Source organism: Malaclemys terrapin, chromosome 18 (assembly GCF_027887155.1).
Source record: "Malaclemys terrapin pileata isolate rMalTer1 chromosome 18, rMalTer1.hap1, whole genome shotgun sequence".
NCBI classification, from domain to species: Eukaryota; Metazoa; Chordata; order Testudines; family Emydidae; genus Malaclemys; species Malaclemys terrapin.
Genome location: NC_071522.1, coordinates 8,057,316 through 8,081,572, shown reverse-complemented (window position 1 = coordinate 8,081,572; position 24,257 = coordinate 8,057,316). Strand labels below are relative to the sequence as shown.

The following is a 24,257-nucleotide window of genomic DNA, read 5'->3' as shown; positions in this document are numbered from 1 at the left end:
ATGGCGCTGCGGCCGGGGCCGGGAGCTGGCGGCGGCGCTGGGGCCGCGGGAGGGGGCGGAGTAGCGGGGGCGGCTGGAGCCGGCAGCGCTGGGACCGCCGGGTAGGTGGGGAGAGGGCGGGGGGCCCGGGGTGTCCCCGGGTCTCGGCCCCGGCTGAGCGGGGCGGCCTGTGGCAGAGATGGGGGGTGGGTGGGGCAGAGCTTGGGAAGCGTTGGGGGAGTGGGGGTGACTGGGGCGGTGAGGGGATGGGGGTGGGGATGGGAGGGTGACTGGGGCGGTGAGGGGATGGGGGTGGGGATGGGAGGGTGACTGGGGCGGTGAGGGGCTGGGGATGGGAGGGTGACTGGGGCGGTGAGGGGCTGGGGGTGGGGATGGGAGGGTGACTGGGGCGGTGAGGGGATGGGGGTGGGGATGGGAGGGTGACTGGGGCGGTGAGGGGCTGGGGATGGGGATGGGAGGGTGACTGGGGCGGTGAGGGGATGGGGATGGGGATGGGAGGGTGACTGGGGCGGTGAGGGGCTGGGGGTGGGGATGGGAGGGTGACTGGGGCAGTGAGGGGCTGGGGATGGGAGGATGACTGGGGGTAGTGAGGGGCTGGGGATGGGAGGGTGACTGGGGGTAGTGAGGGGCTGGGGCGGTGAGGGGTTGGGGGGCTGACTGGGGCGGTGAGGGGCTGGGGATGGGGGTGTGTGACTGGGGCGGTGAGGCGCTGGGGATGTGGGATGTGACTGGGGCGGTGAGGGGCTGCGGGTGGTGGTGAGGGGCTGGGGCAGTGAGAGGTTGGGGGGCTCTGAGTCTGGGGGTAGTGAGGGGCTGGGGTTGGGGGGGGTCTGACTGGGGCAGTGGTGAGAGGCTGGGGGGTGACTGGGGCGGTGAGGGGCTGGGGGGATGACTGGGGCGGTGAGGGGCTGCGGGTGGTGGTGAAGCGCTGGGGCAGTGAGGGGATGGGGGAGTCTGACTGAGTCTGGGGGGGTTTGACTGGGGCAGCGGTGAGGGGCTGGGAGGGGCAACTGGGGAGGTGAAGAGCTGGGGCGGGGGCGGTGAGGGACTGGGGGGACGATTTGGACTGTATGGGAGGAGAGGGGTTTGGCTTGCTGGTTCACTTCAGTTTTTCCTTGTCTAAACCCTGTGCATCCCTGCTTTTGCTTATGGGGTAGTAAATGTTGCTTACAGCAGGAGTGGGATAGTTTGTGTGTGTTGTTGTGGTGTGTGTGTGTGGGGGGCTTTGCTGTGACCTGTTTGTGTGGATACTTCTCTCTCTCCCCTGTTGATGTGGAGGAGGCTTCCTGCTGTCAGCAGTACATGAGGCAGAGTGGAGTGGTTGTGGTGGGAGAAGTAGAAATTGGAAAATGAGAAATATTATCGCCTCTATGTTATGTTTTGGGTGGGATAGGAGGCTAATCTTTGTATTTCTCCTTTCAAACTGGGAATTGATTAGAGATTTCTGTTTGTGAAGTATTTATAGGGCTTCAGATTATAGCATTTTTCTGTGAAAGGACAGAGCTGTAGGACGGGGTCAGTCTGCTTTTGATAAGTGAAGTTGTATTAATCAGATATTCCTGGACACTTAAGTAAAATCCTACCTGCTTTGTGTTGTCATCAAAGATTCCCATGGCATTTCTCATAAAAGCAGGCATTGGCTCTGGTGACCTTCACCAAAATCACACACCCATACTTATGTAGGGTGCTTTCCTCCAGCTGTCTTCCAGGTTGCCACCCTCCACATTAGAAGTATCTGCATTTCATTAGAGCTCCTGGGTATGTAATTTGTAAGGCACTTCAGAATCCTGTAGGATGAGAAGCGCAACAAGATATATAAATCTGAAATATAATTATTTTGATCTGCTGCTTAAACATCCATTCTTTCTTTACAGCAACATTGTCAATTTAGAATTAATCATTGTAAACACTTCTACTTTTGTAAACACCTACCTTACTAATGAGACCCTAGATTGTGAAAAATGAAAGGATTCCAAAATTCCAATTTACTTGTCACTATGCTTTTTGTAGCTTTATTCAATTCTCTGAGCTTCGGTGATGGAAATCTGTGAAGTCAGTTTCATTATGGCTTATAGTTAGTTTCACTTAGAGGATCTTGGGGCTTCTGAGTTAGACACACGGTATGAAAAACACCATCACCATGTCATTGTTACTGCTTTACAGGCTCTGCACTCATTGGGAATTATGGGTACAAAAACTCTCAACTATAGACACAGTCTAGGGCGGGGGTCGGCAACGTTCGGCACGCGGCTCGCCAGGGTAAGCGCCCTGGCGGGCCGGGCCAGTTTTATTTACCTGCTGACGCGGCAGGTTCAGTCGATCGCGGCCCCCACTGGCCGCGGTTCGCCGTCCTGGGCCAATGGGGGCAGCGAGAAGCCGCAGCCAGCACATGGCTCACCCATGCCGCTTCTCGCCGCCCCCATTGGCCCGGGACGGTGAACCACGGCCAGTGGGGGCCGCGATTGGCCGAACCTGCCACGTCAGCAGGTAAATAAAACTGGCCCGGCCCGCCAGGGCGCTTACCCTGGCGAGCCGCGTGCCGAATGTTGCTGACCCCTGGTCTAGGAGTTTGAATTGGGGAAAGAGTTCATCCTGTAGTTTGTTGCTATTTTAGAAACTATCACATGGATTCTTCATAGTAAAATCTGAATACAAAAGAAAATGAGGGGTGTTATATTTATCCTGCTGTTTGAGTGAAGCTGATTGCTGGAGCCCTGTACCTGAAACTAGAGTACCTATTATGAAAAACTTACTGTTGAATGATAGGATAATATTAAAGTGATACTCCCAATGGTATTGAGACTATTGTCAAAGATTTTCTGAGGAACTTCTGTAGGATATTACTGCTCTTGAACTTTGTCACAGAGATCTTCACTTTCTTTTTTTTACACGATAATGCTTTTTAACCACACTTCAGTTCCTTCTTATCTCATATACAGCACATAGTGAAATAAGTGTGTTGAATATCTGTATGTTTCTGCATATGTTGCATTTTAGTGCCATGTTATCAAAAGTATTACTTGCTGCTTGTATAAATGTAGGTGTTTGGATACAACGCGGAGTGCAGTTGAAATATTTACAAATAAATTATATACCATTGTGAAGAGTAATGTTGAATATGAAGGTATTTTGAAAGGACATGCCTGATAGAAAAGAGCTGTAATATATGTTTTATAAAATGGAACCATGGGCTATTACAAAGTATAGATCATGCTTATTGCATTTAGAATTGATTTTCAGATAGTTAATCTCCCCTTTAATCCCAAACTAGTGTAATGCACAAGGCAGACTAATAATTTTAGTGCAGAACTTCTGGAAATGAGTCAGTTCCATCTTTCACTTTTTTCATATTGATATAGGATGCCTGTTTGTTCAATAAGTAATTTTCTCGTTAATTTAAGAAGTTTTTATAGGGTAAAATATGTCTTATTTCAGAGTAAATTAACTGAAGTTGCTTAGACATTGTTCACATTAGTAAACTGTAACTTTACTGTGTATCAGTAACTTCTTCCTGTGACTCCCTAATGATGCAGTGTCTAGGAGTTTTTGTTTGTTTTAACTTGATGTGTATTTTCTCTTCTGTTTGTGTATGTATATTTGAATAGCTATTTAACACTTCTTTGTATACAGATATATAGATACATACATGTATACAGATACATCTTCCATGCCAGAATTCCTGATGTTTTACATTTTCTGTTATTGCTAAAAAGTAGCCAAATGTGTAACTAAATCTTTGACTGAACAAGGTCAACAGTGAATCCTAACACACATTCAGAATTTTGATTCAGAGAAACCAACTTTTTCACTTTTGTTTATTTCTTATAGTCTGCCTCTAATTAGCTACAGTTTTTACAGATGCTTATAAATAAATCACTACTTAACTCTAGAAAGGGATAAATATTTAATGATCTGGCCTTTATTTGCTTACAACATGTGCTGGTACCTTAGTGTGCTTGTCCAGATTACATTGCATTTCAGTTAAACTAGAACAGAACCTTATTTCTACCACCAGAATCCTCACAAGGCAGAAAAAGGGGATAATTTAAAATAGTTTCGGATACTGTCTTTGATACAAGTGCTACCTTAAAATGTATAGCTCTAAAATAGCATTAATTACGCTAATTATTAATTTACTTCTTGTATTCATCTGTAAATTGGACCCTGGAGTGAATAATTGATACATGAGAGAAAGGTGATAGGTGTAGGTCGGAAACTACATGTTTCTGAACTTCTCTATAAGTTTTATGTGAGTATATTGTTGGCAAAAAGTGCCATCTTAGCAGCTGTGGAAACTAAAAGATCTCGATCCACAGTTGAAGCAAAACTCAGGCTGCAATCTGACTGCCCCACATTGTTTTGTCCATGTGCCTCAGCCTTGATGTAAAGGGAACCACAGCTAGGAGCAGGAGGGGAGTTTAGTTGCTGGCCTCCCTGCTGTGACTTGAGACAAGGTTGCCAGCTAATGCCTGCTGTTTTTTTTATGATGTCAGTACCCCTCCACCCAGAACTGGACTGAGGCAACCGAGCTGGTTTCATATGGGTCACTGAACGTTCATCAATTAATAACAGCTTTTGGTTACAACTGACCTAGGTTGGATCCTGCTCAAGCACTCCAGTCCCAGTGCCTGCTTCTAGATTTGGCAAAACATGCCTAGGCAGATCACTCTCCACAGGGGCTGTAGGAGACATTTCTATTTATAGAGAACCCTAAAATTGTGGTGGTGGTAGGGCCAGACTTACTAACTTATCCTTGGTTGGGTACATGTGTATGTTACAGTTTTGTGAATGGAGGAATTAATGTGTGGCCTAATGGTTAGGGCAGAATGAAAAGTTGAGGAACTAAGAGTATCATGAGTTCAAATTTTGAAGTTATATTAATTATTATTTGTATTACTGTAGAGCTTAAGAGCCACAGTCATAGACTAGGGCCCAGAAATAAAGGGTAACACAGATTGTCCGGGATACTGTGTGTTCTCAGTTGTAGCTAATTATGATTGAACTCCACATTACACATAGATGTTGCATAGTCAGAGCACACAGGCACAATAAGGAATCCAGCTCTTTTACATTTACAAAACACAATAGGTTTCTGAATTCAATGTCAGTTTTGAAGCATTATGAGTAGATCTTTGCTATGTCATTCCCTCTTCACTTTGTTTCCTTAGTCTGTCATCTGGCCTCTTGACTAACCCACTTGGACTGAGAGATGTTGAATGTCTGTAAGCTTCTCTCTCTCTCCAGAGAGTTTGATGTAAGAGGTTGGTGGGGACTGAAGAAAGTTCTTGGTTGGTAAATTATTGCTGACATCTGTCTCAGAGTGAGTTGCAAACGGTATTGCTAAACTAGGACTCCTTTTTTCTCTCCGGCAATGGCTGTCTGATGAGTTTGAAGAGCCAGACACAAGGGCAATCAGAAGAGTTCAGTGCTGAGCTATGGAGCTGGGGGAGGACTTGAAAGAGCGCTTTAATAGTCAGCCACAATAACGTGGTATGGCTGACTGTGCTGTACCTGGCCCTGAAGTTTTGGGGGCTATTAGGAACTGTGTGGTGGACGTGTATGACTATAACACTGTCTGTTAATGCACCTATGAATCTTGCTGTACAGTTATAATAATTACACTGTTTGTCACTGAAAAAGCTGGTGTTTATGCTTCAAAGTGGGGACAAGACATTGCTCTTATGATTTCAGCTGAATTTTTAACACTGATTTTTATCTTTGTGCACTTGGTCTTTGATATTTGCTGGGATGTGTTTCTCTCCCCTTGGGTGTAAGTAGTTGTTTCCCTTTAAATGGGAGCAATGGAAAGTTAAAGCACAAAGAACAGGAAATGGACACTGCGGTGTCTTCTAATTCTTCAGGTTTAACAGGAAAAAAACTTTTTTCTTGGATAGTTTTGTTTCTCTGTGGAAAACCTGTTATGAAGGAGCTGGGATAAGTATGTTCTGATGCAGCTAGTGATTCTCCTGAATCTGGATACTCCTTCATCCTGCAGCTCTAAAGGCCTTGCCTACATTAGGAAATTGACCCACTGCTGATCCAAGCTTAGCATATGTTAAAAACAGCTCAATTGGCAATATAGATGGGTCAGAACCATTTTGAGCACCATTACAGAAAATGAGATGTGTTTCTTCTTAGTCTCGCTCTATATAATAATGCTGAAGATGGTTTTATTATCTCACCGGCACTTCCAGTGAACCTTTCTTCAGCACTATTTCATCTGGATCTTTGCTGATCATCATCATCATCAATTGTTCCGATTTGTAATGGAGAAGGGAAGATTCTGTGGTTAATTCCCCGGGTCACAGCTTGAGCAAACGTTTTGGACCGAGCAAATGAGGCAGTTTGGGATGTAGTACTGCAGTGGTAGTCAAAGACCTGGGGTAACTTTTGCATTCTCAGTAGTTCAATCCTTGAGCAATTATTTAGATATCAAGTCATAGGCTCATGCTTTTTCTTTATTTATTTTCAGCTTCATGTTTCCTGTAGCAGGTGGTATCGGCCCACCGCAAGGTAAGTATGAATTTCAGATTCTGAACATTTTAGTTGCCCTTTCTTTGTGTAGAAGTTAATGTTAAGCAATCTAAGTCAGATATCCAGTAACTTTGCATTCTTTCCTGAAGTTTAGAATTGGGAATATTAAGTTCATCTGTTAGCTATGTTTTTTTACTTCTTCCTTCCTACTCAGTAACATTAATCTGAACCTTATATCTTTATTTACAAAATTTCCCATATAACTAATATTGGATCTCATTGGGAAGGCAGTGTGCTCTGGAGGTTAGAGCAGGGGACTGGGAGTCCGAACTTCTGAGTTCTGTTCCTGACTATGTCATTGAGTTACTGTATGAACTGGGGTAAGGCATTTAACCTCTGTGTACTTCAGTCTACCAGTCTGCATGCCTATATCATGTGGGTGTTGTGAGGCCCCGTAAATACTTGCAATGCACAGTCAGAATCTTGAACAAGAGGCATGACATAAGTGCAAAGTATTATTAAATCAAGAAACCTCAACCTTAAATAATTTTTATTCTTATTCCTCAGTCAGTTACTTGTTTAACTAATGGAAAATATGGGAGTGGGAGGACGTCCATTCACTAAGTACTGATTGGCTCAGTAATATGTTGCTGAAGTGTCATTGATAATTCCTGAGCCAATTGCATCCTTTCTCAGGCAGTTGTACCTGTAATGTTAAATTATCCATGGGTATAATGATTTTACTGGCAGTGACTATGTTGTAATCAGTCTGTGTCTGCTAAGATAACATTCTAAAATGATTACATCTCTGGTTTAATCCTTTTAGTTTTAGTCAATGAATTAATACATTTCTGGCTGATTTGTCCAATTTTATTTAAATCAAGCTTTTATTGAAAGATGTTTCAACTGGTTAAACCTTTTATGTGGGGTAAACACTCCTGCGGGCACAAGAGTTTTCCAGTCAACTGAGAATGTAAAAGCTTCGCTGTGGACAAGATGTACCAGTAATGCCTAGACAGTCCTATGAAGTATGTTATAAGAAATAATCCTTTCAGGAGAATCCCGGAATGGGCTACCAGCACAAGTTGGTTATTTTTTGGAAACTACAGTTTTAAAATCAAAGAAGAGAAGAAAATCCCAAGTTTCTTTCAAAGAGCAGTTGAGATGGAAGGAGCGCCCTCAACTTAACTTGTGAAGATGTCCTGGAAGGCTTCTTTTCTTAAAATGCAAGATCCTTTCATTGCTGCCTGTGTTGTAGTACATTCTATGCACCAAATCACCCTTGAGTAAAGAGTCCTTGTATTAACTTACGCAGAACTGCCAGTCGCTCCTTCCTTCCCTCTATCTGTTTAATTTGAAAGATGAACTTTAGAACCAATTGGGGACTTAATCAATGTTTAATGTTCTGGTGTAGGTATGATTCCTATTCAACAGCAAGGGTTTCCAATGGTATCTGTCATGCAATCTAATATGCCAGGCATGATGGGAATGAATTATGGCTCTCAGATGTCTCCTGGACCGATGACCATGCAGGTACGTGAGTAACATTTGTTTTCAGTAGATGTGAAATGAAATAGAAACTTGAATGTATGTGTCAGTAAGGCTGTTGACACATGACCCCTGAAAGAGGTCCTGGGACCTGCCTCTGAAGTCAGAAGTGTCAAGGGTTCTGCCGCTGCTGGGGTGGAAGGATAGTGGAGGAGGTGACCTCAGGATGAAGAGATGGGCAGTAGCCCATAGGCAAGTGTCTTTATTGCATTGCATTATTTTGGCTTCGCAAGCTTCTCTCTGAAAGTATTTTATAATTGCCATGATACTTGTGGGATTCCTTATGATCTGGATAAGTAGCGTGGGTGAAGCAGTGGGAGCTCAGTGTGCATTATTCCCTGTCGTAGCTGGGAGCAATAATGAACAAGGGTATGGGGGGAGAAAACATTGGGTATTGTAGTTTGCTCTTACATGTTAGAACTTGGGAGTTCCACTTCTTTGTATCTATTGCTGCAATAAGCACAGCTAAGAGAAAGGCCCTTCTGCAGGAGGGAAGATGGCACTCAACAGTAATGGAAACAAAACTCTCAGTATAAGAGGGAGTTTGTAAACCATTCCTTGTGTTAAATATTCCTGATACTGCCTTCACTATGGTTCAGTGTTTAGTGTTAAATAGCTTCTATTATCTACAACTCCAACAGCACACTCTCTTTTTGTCTTTTCACCTTGTTTCACCCTTCCTATTTTACCTTTGCTTTATATTCATAACTGTTCACTGTCTACTAAGACAGTATATTGTCCAGGATTTGAAATGAGCTCTTTATAGGGAACATCCATTGGCCTGTGTTCATTATATTTACTATGATCACCCATGTTGTGATTTCAGCTTTGTACGTTTTTTATCATTTATATATACTAGTTACCTGTAGAATATTGTAAGCATATGTGGCGGTTCACAAGTTAATCAAACAAGGCCCCAGGGAACAGCAAACATTTTGGACATTTCTTTAATACTGTAAATTTCCTTCCTTTTGATCAAATCAATTTTCCAAATTGTTCTTCCTCCTGCAGTTTTGGTATTGAATTTCTCTCCTTTTTGCACGCTTGAAGTAACTTTCCTCCTACATAACTCATAATCTTCGCAAGGTTTCTTCCCACGCTGTAGGGGGGGAAAATGTGCATTTTATATTGCTAATTGCTGAGAAGTAAGATTACAGTATAGTGCACAACATGATGTGAGGAACTTAACACTTGGGGGAGGGGGATTGATATATTTCTTCAAAAACTATCCCATTTGTTTATCTTCTAGTGCCCACCACTCTTACATGTAAATCTTCACTTGTCTAAGCATGTAAACATTAATCTAATAAAGTTGCGTGTTATAGCAAATTGAATAGAACTATATTTTTGCCCCTTATTTGTTTTAATGGATAATGAATTTTACAAAACTGCAGAAGAAAAATATATTTTTCAGGGGATTTGGTTAGAAATAATAAGACGATAAGACATTTACTGCTTTCACTTTGTCTGATTTTTGAATACATCAGCAATGGTTAACAGTAGCTTAATTTATGGATGAAAATCTCATCATCCTGGATTACAGAACCATTGACATTAAAACTATAATGAAATATTGTTATATTTCATAGGGTAGTTTCAAGCATCAGCTACCTAATAAACTTAAGTTACATAATATAGTTCTTATGTTAAAATAAAATGTAGTTTTGTTCAAGGGAACCTGAAAACAAGTGTTAAAGCTGTGACCCAATTGAAAATGGGCTGGCCAAAGATCTGTCCATACAACTAATAATATCTTGTTAATATTCATTAACTTAATCAATGCATGTATACATTGATCCTGAAAACATAATTGTTTAGGAATTGGTTATATTGGAATATATGTAAAAGAACGTCCTAATGTTTTAAGAAATAAATTTTATAAAATCACTAGATTTTATTTCCTAAATCAGTGAAAATAATAATTTACCCCAGTCAGGGAAATCTTGTTTATGAAATCTTGTGTGTGTGTACTTACACATGCGTTTCATACAAATGATCCAAAAGTAATTGACACATTTTACTGACTATTCAAACTACATGTCTAGGAATTATTTTGTATACCGCTTGTGTGGAATGTGAAATTTTTTTAACACAACACAAACACTGCACAGTAGTTTAGGATAGGAAGGAAAGAAGAAAATAATATTGAAGTTAAAGGGGAGACTTTGTGGGTCATGATACTCGAGTTAACATCCCTACTCTTGAGAAGTTTCATGGATTTTTTTAATTGTGTAGTCAGGATCATGATTTTTTTGTCCAAAAATCCAGCACCTTCCTAGTACCATCCGGGACAGTGTCTCTCAACCTTTCCAGAATACTATACCCCTTTCAAATAAATCAAATTGAATATAAATATTGTACTCACATTTCATTATATACTGAATAACAATAACAAGTCATTGTCTGTATGAAATTTTAGTTTGTTATGACTTCGCTAGTGCTTTTTATGTTGCCTGTTATAAAACTAGGCAAATATTTAGATGAGTTGATGTACCCCCTAGAAGACCTCTGAGTACCCCCAGGGGCATGCAGACCCTTGGTTGAGAACCACTGGTGTAGGGGCATTGGTTCAGTCCTGACTGAGAGTAGTGCTACCTGCTGAATAACCAATGCTTTTTTTATACAGTGCTTAGCACCTGGATTGTCTCTGGACAGGGGCGGCTCTATGTATTTTGCCACCCCAAGCATGGCAGGCAGGCTGCCTTCGGCGGCTTGCCTGTGGGAGGTCCACTAGTGCCATGGGTTCGGCGGCATTCCTGCGGGAGGTCTGCCGGTCCCGCGGCTTCGGCGTACCCACCGCCAAATTGCTGCCGAAGCTGCGGGACCGGCAGACCTCCCGCAGGTATGCTGCCGAAGGCAGCCTGACTGCCGCCCTTGCGACCGGCAGGCTGCCCCCCCTGCGGCTTGCCACCCCAGGCACACACTTGGCGTGCTGGTGCCTGGAGCTGCCCCTGTCTCTGGAAGTCTCGTGTCCAAGTACTGAGCAGACCTGGCCCTGCTTATTTTTATGGATTCTAACTAGTTCACAACCTGACATAGTACAGATGCTGGATTTTTATATTGCTATACATAACATAGACTTATTTTATTGTTATAGGGTGGCATGCCCCTTGGGGCTATGCAAGCAACTGGAATGTCTTTTATGGGACAGGCTTCTTTCTTAGGAATGCGCCCGGCAGCGCCACAATACACCCCTGACATGCAGAAACAATTTGCAGAAGAGCAACAGTAAGTGATGCTTTAATGCTGCTGGGAAAATCTTATGGGGGGGGGAATGGGGGCAGAATTCCCCAGTTTATTGTGTGCATTAAAAACTACCATCCTATCCTAGAGACATTCCTATTGAATTTAGGATTCTAAAATGTTAAGCTAGTTGCAGACCATTCCATTGTGTTGAAGGCGGTGTATGAGGTTCATGGTGGCATATGCTATTTTCTACCAATTTTATGAGACTGTAGCAAAGTGTGTGCCAAAGCATCTATGTGAAAAAGGAAAGGAATGTGAAAACCAAGTTACCAGTATTCAGAAGGTTGGCATGGAAGTTGTCATCAAATACTGCTTAATTTTTATGTTTGATATTGTTTCACTTTAGAAAAAGGTTTGAACACCAGCAAAAATTCTTAGAAGAAGAGAGAAAACGACGCCAATTTGAAGAGCAGAAACAAAAGCTGAGACTCCTAAGCAGTGTGAAACCAAAGGTATATCCTAAACGGCATTTATTGATTTTCAGATTAAAAAAAACACCTGTGGCTTTCATGTATTAGGGAAGAAATAGATTCTTCTTTCGTACACCTTCCCAACCAAAGGCTTGATCTGAAGCCTGATGAAGTCCAATGGGAATCTAGTTATCAATGAGCTTTGTATCAGGCCTCTTGAAAACATCTGATATGTTTAACCCTTTGTACATAGCACCTCCCTTGGTGCTATGTAATCAAAACAAGACAAATGTGGTATTGCAAAGTGAATCAATTTCCTTTGTTGTCTTGATAACTTCACCCTTCTGCATCTCCCCACTGCTCTAAGGACAGACTGTCTTCTCTGCTGCTGTAACATTTGTAACCAGACAGAAACAGTGCTTTTTATAGTAGTGCCTCTTTTCCTGCCACTGTGGTCTGAGTAGGTGAATGTTGTATGACTTTGACCCAGGTCTGAGGAAAGAGAATCCCTTTTTCCTCTCAGTGGTAGCTCAACAAACAATCCAACTGCTTTTGAAAAAGAAAACAACGTAGTTTGGGAACAAAATAGGTTTCTACAATACATAAAAATGTCAATATGTTCATTAGTTGGACTCCCTGCTCTCAAGTTGTGGCACAGTTTAAGTGAATACTGTTGTATTGATCTCAAGGACCAAATGAGATAAGTGTTTATAAACTCCTTTGGTGTCCAGCATTAAAACAGTGATACTTTGGTTCAGGGTTTTTTTCTGCAGAGGCTTTTGTTTATCCGGTTCCTTGGCAAACACCCAAAATCATTCATTCTGAAGTAGAAAGTTTATTGATAAAACACAAGAAATTAAAACAAGCATTTATATTGAAGCTGGAATTTAGTGATTATGCAAAACAAACTTAATTAAAACCTACTGAAGTCTCTTTCCTTTTGGAGGCAAAATATCAGTCATTTGTTTAAGCAACAACTTTTCTTTGAAAAGGAAAGAGTTAATTTTACACTCAGTCCTGATGTGTGAAGGGTTTTCACTTACGTTTTTAAGAGACAGACACAAGGTGGAGGAGAAAGAGGACAGAAAAGGTGGGGGAATATGGCTTTTGTTGTTTTTGGTACACTGGATAGGTGGTCAGTTACAAATGGATGCTCTTGCTGGCAGGTCAACTACCCCACCTGTTTCTTGGTCCCTGGTTTATATTCCGATCAGGGATGTTATCCGAGTCTTTTCTCCTTAGGGCAGGATTGTGGTCATCTCAACTTGCTGTGCTGATACAGTGCAGTTGATTTCAGGATTTGATGAAAAGCCGAGAGAGTGAGAGAGAGAATAGGAGGAAGGGAAGGGGTGCAGAACATAACACAAAAGGAGGGGAGGGAGAACAGGATCTTACATGCCTCTGTAGCGCTGGCAATTACGTATCCCTGTGATGGGCTGAGGACTGGCTGTCATAATGATATCATTCTTAGGACTCACAAGTGAAAAACAAAAGTTCTTGAACAAGAGCAAGGCCTAATGGCTTCTCTGTCAGGAAGAAAGTCTTTCGATCTGGTCTGCTCCATTTTGGGGTCATGGAAGATGAGATGAGCTGGGATGCACTGGGGCAGGTGATGAGATTGTTTTCAAAGTCTCTCTTGAAGAACTCCAAAAAAAGGGAAAAGAGTGTGGCATAGCTCATCCCTTCATTATTTTGTGCACCAGTTAGGCTTAATATTCACCACACCAATTTTGGTTAATTAATTTCTGGCTCCACGTCTTCTGTTTTTACCAAGAATGATTTCAACAGTCCTTGAACGATATCAGCAGGCCCTCTTTGTTTGGATTAATACAGTTTCTCTCTCTGGGTCTCTTGCACTTGTTCAGAACTTTCATTATTGAAAACAGCTTGACCTGTTTTCCGTGGTTAATTTCCAAGCAGGCAAAAAGTTATTGTGACATGTTATGAACTTTCACATACTTTTTACATTTGAGCTTACAACTGGGTACGTTTTTAGACCTAGTAATCACAACAGTACAAGGATTCTTGTTAAACAGTAAATTTCCAGAACTTGGACATATACTAAATTCTTTTCATTCCCATCTGAAGACATGTAAATGCCAATGGGTGAAAAACCTTTGCTGTTGTCATTGTGTAACCTGTTGAATAAATTCTGTTGTAAGTAAAGGGGTTTCTGTTTATGCTTTACCAAAGCCATCACTGGAAATTGGAGCTTAATTTGTATGATTATTTTTTTTAACAAACATTGCTACTTTTTCGGACAAAACAATTATGAATATTGGAAGAAGATTTTGAGTTGTTGTACCATGACACTTTCAAAGAAACTTTTATCATGTTTCAGACAGGTGAGAAGAGCAGAGATGATGCTTTGGAAGCTATTAAAGGAAACTTAGATGGGTTTTCAAGAGATGCTAAAATGCACCCCACTCCAGCATCGCATCCAAAAAAAACAGGTATTTTATTTTTGGTTGAAAATAAGCCTGCAATATTATACTGCTTCATGTCCGTAAGGACCTTTAATTCATGGAGCTGTTTTGTATTCAGGCAGTCTGAGCTGAACTGGTTATTGTATATGATTCAGTAAATTGAAGCTTTCATTGTAGCTGCAGTATGCTTTATAAAATACATGGGTAAAAGTTGTGATCTAATATTTCACCAAAGAACTTGTTAAGCTTTCATTTAAAAATACCAACAACTTTAGTTTGAATATTAATACTGAGCTGTAGCATCTGCCAACTTCCCTCATACATTGCACTTCTAAATGTTACAATTGTTTCTTTTTTTCTAGTCAAATGACTAATTAGTGTTTGTAGAGTGCTGTGAAGCTGAAAAGCACTATATACGTGCTAAGTAGTATCAAAACATTATAAAATTATTTCACAATACTATAACAGCTTGCTCAGATTCCATTATCTGGACATGGGGAAATTAAAAACCTTTAATAATCCATTTTCAGAGGAATTATTACATTAGTAGTAATTGACATCATAAAATATTCCCTCTAAAGAGAAAAATGTTAGTTGTGGGGAACCTAACTCCTTTGTCCTGCCTGAAATGAAGCCTCAATTAGCTAAGCTTGTCCCCAGATGATTTTTCCATCACTGTATCTTCACTCTGACTGCTATTTGTTAGTGGTCTTCAAGTTGCTCACAAGTTCATGCAATAACTTTTTGCTGTCTAGCAAGTTTGACAATTCCCTAGCACTGTTCTTCTAAACTGTACTACTAAAATGTTGACTAGTGCAAAGAAACCGAGCAGAAAACTGTTCAAATGAGTGGAGATTCCCTTTCTACCTTGTCATCTTATGAATTTTTGACAAGTGTTCCAGCAACAGATTTCATTTGGACTCCTGTCTAAAAACTGGGTGTTTTTCCTGCGGTCGCTTACAGTAGAGATAGATCTGAACTGCAAAGTTTAAAGTTATTTGGGCCCATCATCCCTGATAAACCACTGATGAGTGGAAATACCTTGAACAGTGGTGTTTGTAATGGGTTTGTTTTATACATAGACCACGCTAAATCTGTCAGATCTGTTCTAGTGGGACCTAATTTCAAACTACAGGATGGAGATGTAGAGAGTTCCAGCTGCACAGTCAGAGTCCTTTACATGGAGGTATGATGGAATTACCCACTGCTACGTTTCTTATATCTCCCAAACTTATGGGTTGCTGGTGGCTCAACATGTTTGCATCAGGGTGTGTTAAATCAGCTGCCAGAATTAGAAATCACTGTAGGAAAGAGATGGCAAATAAACCATCATTATATTATATGAAAAACCAAGATGTCATCCACAATAGCTTTCATTTGATGCTTAATGATGGAGTTTATGGTGTTATTGAACATGAAGACCTTGAGATAAATAAGGTATGTCACAATAATCCAGACTTGGGAAAAAAATAACTTGGTTGGAAAAGCAGGCAATTGAGATGAGTTAGTTCAGTAACTTGATACAGAAGATAAAAATATAGAATTAGAAAGAGTGACATGAAGTATGTTGACATTCAGCAACACAGTGCAGGATTTAAACCAACTCTATGGAACAGAATAATGTTGCTGAGAAAAAGTCAGTAGTTTGATGCTATTTTATTCCTATAAAGGGATTGTTGTTCACACTTTTTGTTTGGGTGGTCAAACACTCTTGGTGTTATTTCTCAAGGTTTTGCATCAGAGGAACTGTCACTTCAGTGCAGATAGTTCTGTGAAATTGTGGTGTTGTGCCACTATGGTGAATAACTTGTCTGGAAGCTGCATTTGCTGCCTCTTGTGTTTTTCATGTTTCAATTTTCCTCTGTGAAAACTCACTTGGAGAGCAGTGTTTATGGTTAATGCACTTCCAGCTTGACCCCTATACAAGCTTTCTCCAAGCTGAGCAGAAACCTGCAATAAAGTACATTTTTGAAACCTCTCAAGAGACCAATTGTGGGACAGCAAAAATTTGTTGCCTAGTTTTTAATTAAAGGCTGGCTTTTAGTTAAAGATTGTGTAGAATTGAAATAGAAACTCTGGCAATACATTAGTGTAATTTAAGGTGGATTTGCTAGTTTTAGATGCCCCTTAGTTATTGTTAAGGATGTATACAGTACATGGAATAAAGCATGACAACCTACCCTTACCTAAAATATAGATTTATTTAAAGGCTTTGTTTGTGTTGATGGAAATACTTCTAAGAGGTACAATGAAACAGAACCATTAGAGGATAAAGTGGTTAGTCCAAATGCATGTAAATAAAGTCAATGATGGTCATGCTGTGCTTGACATATACTGTGTTGCCTTGAGGGAGCGTTGCCTATGAAAGTGGTATTTTTTTTTCCATTATAGCTCTTGAGTCTGGCCAAATTGCTGTAGAACTGCCATTTTGTTCTACAATAGATCTGTTTAGAATGACGTAACTTGAATACTGTGGCCAAAGATTTTCAAATGACTAGTGAATTTGGGTTCTTGAATTTTTAGGTTCTGAACTTGAAACACTTTAAAGGGGCCTGATTTTCAAAGGATGGGGACATATTAAGGTGTTTCAAGTTGGGCATCCAAAATCACTACTCACATTAGAATATCTTGTCCTGTAAGAATGACCTGGTGATTACTTCAAGTCTGTTTAATGTACTTGGCATTTAGGTAGCACCTTTCATCTGAGTAACTCCAAGTGCTTTACCAAAGTCAATATCGGCGCTATTTCATCAGGACATTGAGCAAAAAGAGGGTTTAAGTGATTTGCCTAAAGTGTAACAACAAATTACTGGCAGAGTTGAGAAAAGAATTCAGATATCCTGAGTCCCAGTCCACTGCTCTAAACACAGCAGCACAGGTTACATTTGTTTTAAACGTCCTTAAGATAAGAGGTGGGGAAACCTTAATACAGACTGTGGAAATATCAAATTTCATCGCAACTGGACAAGTTATAAAAATCAGGAAGACGGGGTTTATAGTGGGGGAAAAGCAGCTGAAGTTTACCTTGCCTTAGTGTGGTCGATTGATAGAATGGTAAATATTCTCATTATTTTGGTCAAATAGTTCTGCATATGCTTCTGACTTTTCCCAACCACTGTTTTTTACATTTAATAATTGCCATTTTTAGAAACTGTTTTCCCCACCTTTTCACCCAACCAAGTTTCTTTACCTCATTGCCTTCCATTGCGTGTGTTCATTCCATTTTACAGATCACCCTACACCATCACATTCTACTGTATCTGTCTCCCAATCCTCTGCTTTTCTTGATGATGAAGAATTTAGTGACTTTATACAAGGGTCTGTTGAAACCCCGCCATTGGTGCCTCAGTCCTCTTTCCAGGCTTTTCAGTCTTACCACCCTACCACCCAGGCTCGGCAACTGCTTTCAGAAAAGGCTGTAGTCAAACCTCTGCCTTCAGTCCAGATTCCAGTATCTTCCATCCTACATGATACCACTGGGCAGGTTCCTTATTTCTCTACCTCTGCATCTTCGCACAAAACCCATAAAACAGGTAACCCATCCTATCTTCATTAGCTCTACAATTGGAGATAGTATTTACATGGAAACACTGCCTACCTCGCTTTAACACTCCCCTTTGTAGTCCAAAATTACATACTGGTAAATGACAAATGGATAAATTGAAATAAGTTTGTATTAATTCCTAATGAAATTCTGCTCATGGCAGTGGGGGGAAATTGGCACACTTAGCAGATGATTTAAGATCACTCTTGTACCAAAACCTTTCTATAATTTGGGGTGGCAGCGTTCTGAACTATAGGAGAAAATAATTGATATTGATCCCGCAATTCCTTCTCCCCTAGCCCGAGACAGGTGGCTACGTTCTAGCACATGTAAGCGGAGAATTTGTGTGAGCCCAAGGGAAGTTAAGTGGGATGCATGTGACTCTTTATTATAAACAGCTGAGTCTAAAGCCTCTTGTGTGCAATCTCCTTTATTCATAAGAGGCCAAAGTGCGGGGAAAAATGGAGGTGAGAGATGGGCATAAACGTAGACCTTGTTATGCCAATGTGGAGCTTGACTTCACATTCCCCTCTCTGGGCTGATCCAATCGATGTAAAGTTTCCCATAGACTTCAGTGGGCATTGAATCAGGCCACTAGCCCTTATTCCTGCTACGAGTCAGGAGTGATTTGATGGCTGTGCAGCAATAAGTGTATTTCCTGTTCTGCTCATTACAAGCACAAGGAAAAAAGTACATTGCCAACCCCCTGTGCTGGGCAGGCTCAAGGTCTAGTAGAAGATGCTTGACCTGAATTGCATTGGTGTCCTGAGTGAACACAGAGTGCTCTGGAGAATCAGCCATCAGTCACATTACTTGGTACCATTAAGTATGACTTGACACATTTTTCCTTTGAGGGAGTGGGATTATGATTTGGGGGGAGAATATGTACAAAGGTGATTAACCAAATAAAAGTAATTCCTCATGCTGTTTGTCTAGGCCATTCCTTGGAGGAGTCGCTCTTAATTTATCATTTAAGTGCATCTGGACAGGAGCAAACCAAACTTAAAACATCTGAAATTGAGCATAAAAGCTCAGCCGCAAGCCAAGTTCATCCCAGTGTAACCGTGAATAACGGGAATGCTGTAGGTGGGCTTGTAAGTGGTACCACCGCTGCAGAGGTGTACAAGGCTTCACAACAAAACATAGCAGTGGAAGAGTGTGGTGAGCAAATGAAACATTTGACAAAGTGTAAATCTGATAGAATGCAGCTTGAATGCTAACATCTTACACGCTAATTCTATGGCAAATGCTGCATCATTTTGCTCTGAATCCCTGCTTCAATAATATGGCAAAGCCTCTCGCTCCTGACTGCAAGTAACACATACATGAATTTACTCTGAATCCTTTCCGCCATGCATATACTATAAACATTTTAACAAGTTTCTCTAAACAGATTCTCTGCTGTTTTAAAATATTCTGTCTTCTTATTTCAGCAAAACCTATTTGTTTGTGTATGCTTTGTATTTTTTTTATTAATTTGGGTGGCATGGGGGAGGGTATGGACCCCAAAAAAACCACAAGAGAAACTTACTACTGAAGAATGGGTCTTCACCCAACTGCTAGAGGGGGAAATGTTCTAGTTAAGCTAAATCATTTGTCTGGGCAATATTATACTATAGCCATTAGCCTGGCATGGTTTTTTTTTGTTTGTTTGTTTGTTTGTTTTTAAAGCCTGCTTTGTAGAAGTCAAAACTTCACAAGCTGGACCAGATACAAATGCAATTCTATGTCAATACTTTGACAATACAGTATTAATTAAGCAGGTTCTTGTTGTAGATGTGATTTTAGTGTTGTTGACTATGGAGCAGACTACAGAGAACTTTAACTGTTGAACCAAAAGAGATTAAAGGTGTTGGTTGGTATGTTTTGATACTGCTCTGAAATTGTGCTTGGTGACACCCTCAGATATTGAACTCCAGGGTGTTCAAATATGGGGAGACATGAACATAGCTTTGCATGGCCTCTGTTCTTGAAACACCGGTCAATTTTAAAAAATATATAGATAATGAAATTTAAAAATTCAAGTTGGCACTTTCTTAAGGGATTGTGGTGACTTGCCAGTACTTTAGTTCAATTAATTTTTCTATATACCACCTTGATTGCTGTTTGATGGCATTGCTCTTAATAGCTGGGACCTCACCAACGTGCAAAAAAACCCATACCCACCAATTACTGGTTACAAGATGAAATTAAATCATTCTATTTTCAGATAATGCTTTTTTAGTAGCTCAAGTTACCCATTTACTCTGTAATTTGAAATAAAATACAGTTGTAATGCACACTGTGAAATAAGAGCTGTATTTGTTTACAATACAATTAATGTAAAGTAGTGATATTGTATCTCTTGTACAAACTTGACACACTCTAGTTAGCTGCAAAGATTAAAATGGTAGGGGAAAAGAGAAATTGAGACAACGAAGGAAGAAAAGGTATTTCTGGATGATCTGAGAATCAATGGAAAGTTGATGAGGCAGGAATGCAGTCCAGAAAATAGGAGCTGCAGGAAGGGAAGATTATGGCACCAACAGCTAAGAGTTGTGTGAAAGGAGAGGATTACTACTAGAGTCAGGAATTTCATAGGTAAGAATAGAACCCATGACAGGAAGGAGCCAGAGATGCCTGCTTTGATATGGACTCTGCTTAAGAGGATGGAATGATTCACCATGACCAAGTTTAGTGAGGTAGGAGAAGGAGGCTCTGTTTCAGAAAAGCAGAAGCTAGCTATACATAAAAGAACACTTCTGTTCTGTAGTCCAAGTAGAAACCCTCATTGAAAACAGTCCAGGATATTGTTAAAGGATTTGAAGGATGAGTGCAACCATTCCAAGTACTTTGAGGAGGTAGGGTTAGCAGTAATATGGTGATATTGGGGACAAGGAAATCATCCCAAGAAGTTCCTGGATGGTGCAAAGTTCAGAGAATTGGAAGTTACTAAGAGTTAAATCAATCTATTGTAATGTAGGAAACAAGGGATGGGGAGATGGGAGCAAATTATAGGAGAGGTGAGGAGATTTTTTTAGGAGTGAGATTATATCAGAAATTTCTGGTGGAAGCAAAAATGGAAGGGAAGTAAAAGGAGTGGAGGAGAAAAAGGAGGGAATACCTGAGGATGAGCTGTTACGGGTGATGGAAAAGTTACAAGTTAGGGCAATCTTAGATTGAAAGAAGAAAGCAAATGCCTCTTACTTGGCTGGGTGAAGAGAATTGCTGGTATGGAAGAGGGGAGTGACTGTTTTTAGCAGCTTTGGAATTAGGGATAAGTAGAAATTAAACTTTGTGGCTTACTGGGAATCCCTGTAGAGTCTGAGGAGATCAAGAACAAATATGGCACATTCAGCACTGTTTTTCTCAGTCCATCAGCTCGTATGCACAGAGGCCTACAGCTGGTCTGTAAACCAAGTAGAACTTGAGGTATGAGAGAGCTGAGGATAAGGAAGTGTTGCAGGTAACTGTGGGAAAGGGCAGGCAAAGGAGGGAGCAAGCAAAACAGGTTGGAGAGACTAGCAGGATTCGGGTTCTTCAGAGGGAAGGAAGGTCACTTTCTGAGCAGTCAGGTGATGGGAGAGAGTATTCTGCTGTAATCAGGCAGTGGTCAGTGTAGGGAAGATTATAAGAAAAACAAGAAATAAAAGGGCAGGTTTTATTGATCATGATGAAGGAAAGAATGGGTAAGAATGGGAAAGGCGGCCGGTTAGAAAAGGGATCAAAGGACTTGTCACAATGTTGATTTAAGTCCGAAGTGAAGATGAAATCTACTGAAGGGTGAATCAGAGCAGGGACTAAGAAGGGTCAAACTTGGTGAAATCAAGCAGGGAAATTAACATAATGTTTGAGTCTGGGGAGTGAAATATTCACGTTACAGGGGACTGGAGAGGACAGAATGCATTAGAGTTCTGCAGTGACAACAACAGCAATGCCACCTCCTTGAGCTGATGAGTAGGTAGGATAAGGAGGTGAGGGGATGAGTCTAATGGGGCAAGCCAGTCTGACAGAAGATGTCAATGGCTTTTACCATGAAGGGTTCACCTGTGAAACACAGAGTATATGTCCTAAACTTGTTTCAGTGTGATTAAATTAAATTATTCCCCAAATAGCCTTAATGTTCTGCCCATCAACTTTATGTAAATAGGCATGGCAAAACCACTGCTATTTATGAAATGTTTGGAATTGATGGGACTTGTGTTCCTGATCAAACAAATACGTTTGGAAAATGAGTGGCTCTTTATTTCATCTTGTGCATTTAATTGTATTTTTGTTGCTGTTTCAGGTCATTTTGTAGCAGTATCAGTTTTGGTTTCTCATGTAGCCAGATGATTCCATGTCTGAAATGGGCTGGCTGAAATACCAAAAACTGTGTCACAGACGTTTTCCGATTCAAAATAGGAATATGATTCTCGTCCCTTTTTTTAATATATTGCATACCTTTAGGCGTTGGAGTATTCCCTTCCCAAGATCCAATCCAGCAAATGATGCCACCTTGGATTTACAATGAAAGCTTGGCTCCAGGTAAAATATTCTGCTAAAACATCATTTAAAGAAAAAAGTATAAAAATCATTACACTTCAATGTTGCTTAATGTCTTACCCAAATCAGTATTTTTTTTCATCTGCAATAAAAACTTTCCAAATCCCTAAACTTTGTCAGGTTTGAAAAAGAGGCTTTCCAGTACAGTAGTTTTTGTTCCAAGTTCATGTTGGCTTGAGTCAGAGGTTCTGTGGTTCTGACAGTGAGGAATAAAAGTTTATGTATGAGTATTTAAGATTGACGGTGTCCCCTTTGTTCTGACTCAGTACTGTTCATACTATGACAAGTCAGGTTTCACCATAGAATCAGAAAATACATGATTAGATTTTAAGACCAGAAGGGACTATGATGACAATCTTCTCTGACCTCCTGCACAACACCGGCAAAAGACCTATCAGGTCGTCATATCCTGTCCCCTGCCATTGCAGAGTTGTTGTTATTGAGTGTGACTATGAATGGTTACGCTTTCCCAAGTGCATATCAGCATGCGATATTTAAATGCAATACACACTTAACTTTAAGTTATTTACTGAAGTAGTCATCATACTTGCAGTCACTGATGTTTGTGTCTTAAATTTAGTATTAAACTTCATCTGACTAATGTCAACATATATTTCTTTGAGTAGAAGCAGGAAGAGCAGCTCATGAATTTCTCGATCACTAATTTAATTTGTAAAGCAAGTTTTTTTAATCACTCCTGAGAAAACTAGGTTATTGGTGCTGTTGTCTGAACTACACATTGTATTTCTTAGATTTGGTATAGCAGCAGTGGTAATGACCAAGTTCATCTGTTCCAAGTATAGCTTTGGAGAATCATAGACATGAAGGGCTGGAAGGGACCTCAAGAGGTCATCCAGTCCATCGCCCTGTGCAGAGCAGGATTAAGGACGCTTAGGCCATCCCTGACAGGTGTTTGTCTAACCGGTTCTGAAAGACCTTCCAGGATGGGAATTCTGCAGCGTTCCTAGCTAATCTGTTTCATAGTTTCACAGATCAATAGTGTTTGTTAGGGCAATCTTATTTCGTTGCACAAACTGGCAAGCGTTCCAAAACATGGTTTTGGATGTCTTACACGTCTTTGGTAGCTTTATCTGTATTCAGAGAAGGCAGGAGCTTCTTCAAACATAGTAAATGTTAAATCTAGAGGTTATAATGATGGCAAATTATCTTAATAGGAATTGCCATTGTTGGTATTACATTTTTGTGAGCTGTCTCCTTTCAGTATCTCTTGTAATTAAGCAGGCTCATTTCTTAAGGTTATTTGCCTTATATATGCCAGAAGCATAGTAAACAGAAAATGAAGTGCTGTACTAAATATTGATTAGATTGCACTGAATTTTAACTACATAATGCTGCTCTGGCTATCTTCACACAAGGATTATCCAAAGGCCTCATTACGGAAATATGTAGTGAAATTTATAAAGAGAACTAGTTGTGTTGTATGGATTGTCGGTTTTACTGATTAATTGATTTCTACTTTAATAAAGCAGGTGTCTGTCTTAGAATGTAAGCTTTTCATTCTATCTAGGTATAGAGAATCTGCTGTGGCATAGGTAATTTTCTTTAGTGCTGGAGGAATAGTCAGAAGTCTTGCTGAATGTAACACCCAGAATGTGGTATGAAGTAGCACAGTTAGCTGGCAGAGTTGAGTCTCCTAAATTTCTGAAAAATAACCACTGTAAGCAACTTGTTTTATTGTGTATTGAAACTGAAGGGAATAGGATGTTTTGGCCAGATGGTTTTGGATGTAGTTTGTTCGTTAGAAAATAAATCAGTTAAGACATTGATACTACTAATTATCTTGATTTAGGTGCAGCTTGTTTAATACAGCATGTTATGTTCTCCTTGCAAGGGACTGGAGGATGCTTTTGACAGATCTCAAGTTAATTGGTAGAGTTGTGCTGGAGTATGCAGCATTTTTATTCATTTTCCATTTTTCTTGGTAACTTACAAATCTCTCTCCATATCTCTTTGGGCTTTGTTTGGGGAACCTCTTTTCTCCTTCACCTGCTTGTTTGAATTTGAATGTACAGGTAGAATGAGAAGTTATATATAGATGAAACTTCTAGTATTATGTGCCAACTT

At 40.5% G+C, this 24,257-nt stretch overlaps 2 protein-coding genes across 6 annotated transcripts in view; one reads left to right on the top strand and one right to left on the bottom strand.

The window, feature by feature from the left end:
* SYNRG (synergin gamma) overlaps positions 1 to 24,257 on the top strand; it is a 62,523-nt gene continuing 38,266 nt past the window's right edge. For 2 of the 5 annotated variants that reach the window (XM_054008192.1, XM_054008191.1), the window contains exons 1-9: positions 1 to 101; positions 6,473 to 6,513; positions 7,889 to 8,007; positions 11,120 to 11,250; positions 11,615 to 11,720; positions 14,020 to 14,131; positions 17,335 to 17,637; positions 18,585 to 18,809; positions 22,077 to 22,154. In XM_054008192.1, coding sequence (XP_053864167.1) covers positions 1 to 101; positions 6,473 to 6,513; positions 7,889 to 8,007; positions 11,120 to 11,250; positions 11,615 to 11,720; positions 14,020 to 14,131; positions 17,335 to 17,637; positions 18,585 to 18,809; positions 22,077 to 22,154 — 1,216 coding nt within the window. The remainder of the gene's footprint in view (positions 102 to 6,472; positions 6,514 to 7,888; positions 8,008 to 11,119; positions 11,251 to 11,614; positions 11,721 to 14,019; positions 14,132 to 17,334; positions 17,638 to 18,584; positions 18,810 to 22,076; positions 22,155 to 24,257) is intronic. The other 3 variants (XM_054008197.1, XM_054008194.1, XM_054008193.1) reach the window with 2 other exon arrangements.
* Positions 1,101 to 24,257, bottom strand: part of DUSP14 (dual specificity phosphatase 14) — an 86,801-nt gene continuing 63,644 nt past the window's right edge. Inside the window, exons 2-3 of the transcript XR_008442691.1 lie at positions 22,071 to 22,167; positions 1,101 to 1,787 (exon numbers count right to left, since the gene is read on the bottom strand). The gene's annotated coding sequence lies outside the window, so the exon portion shown is untranslated. The remainder of the gene's footprint in view (positions 1,788 to 22,070; positions 22,168 to 24,257) is intronic.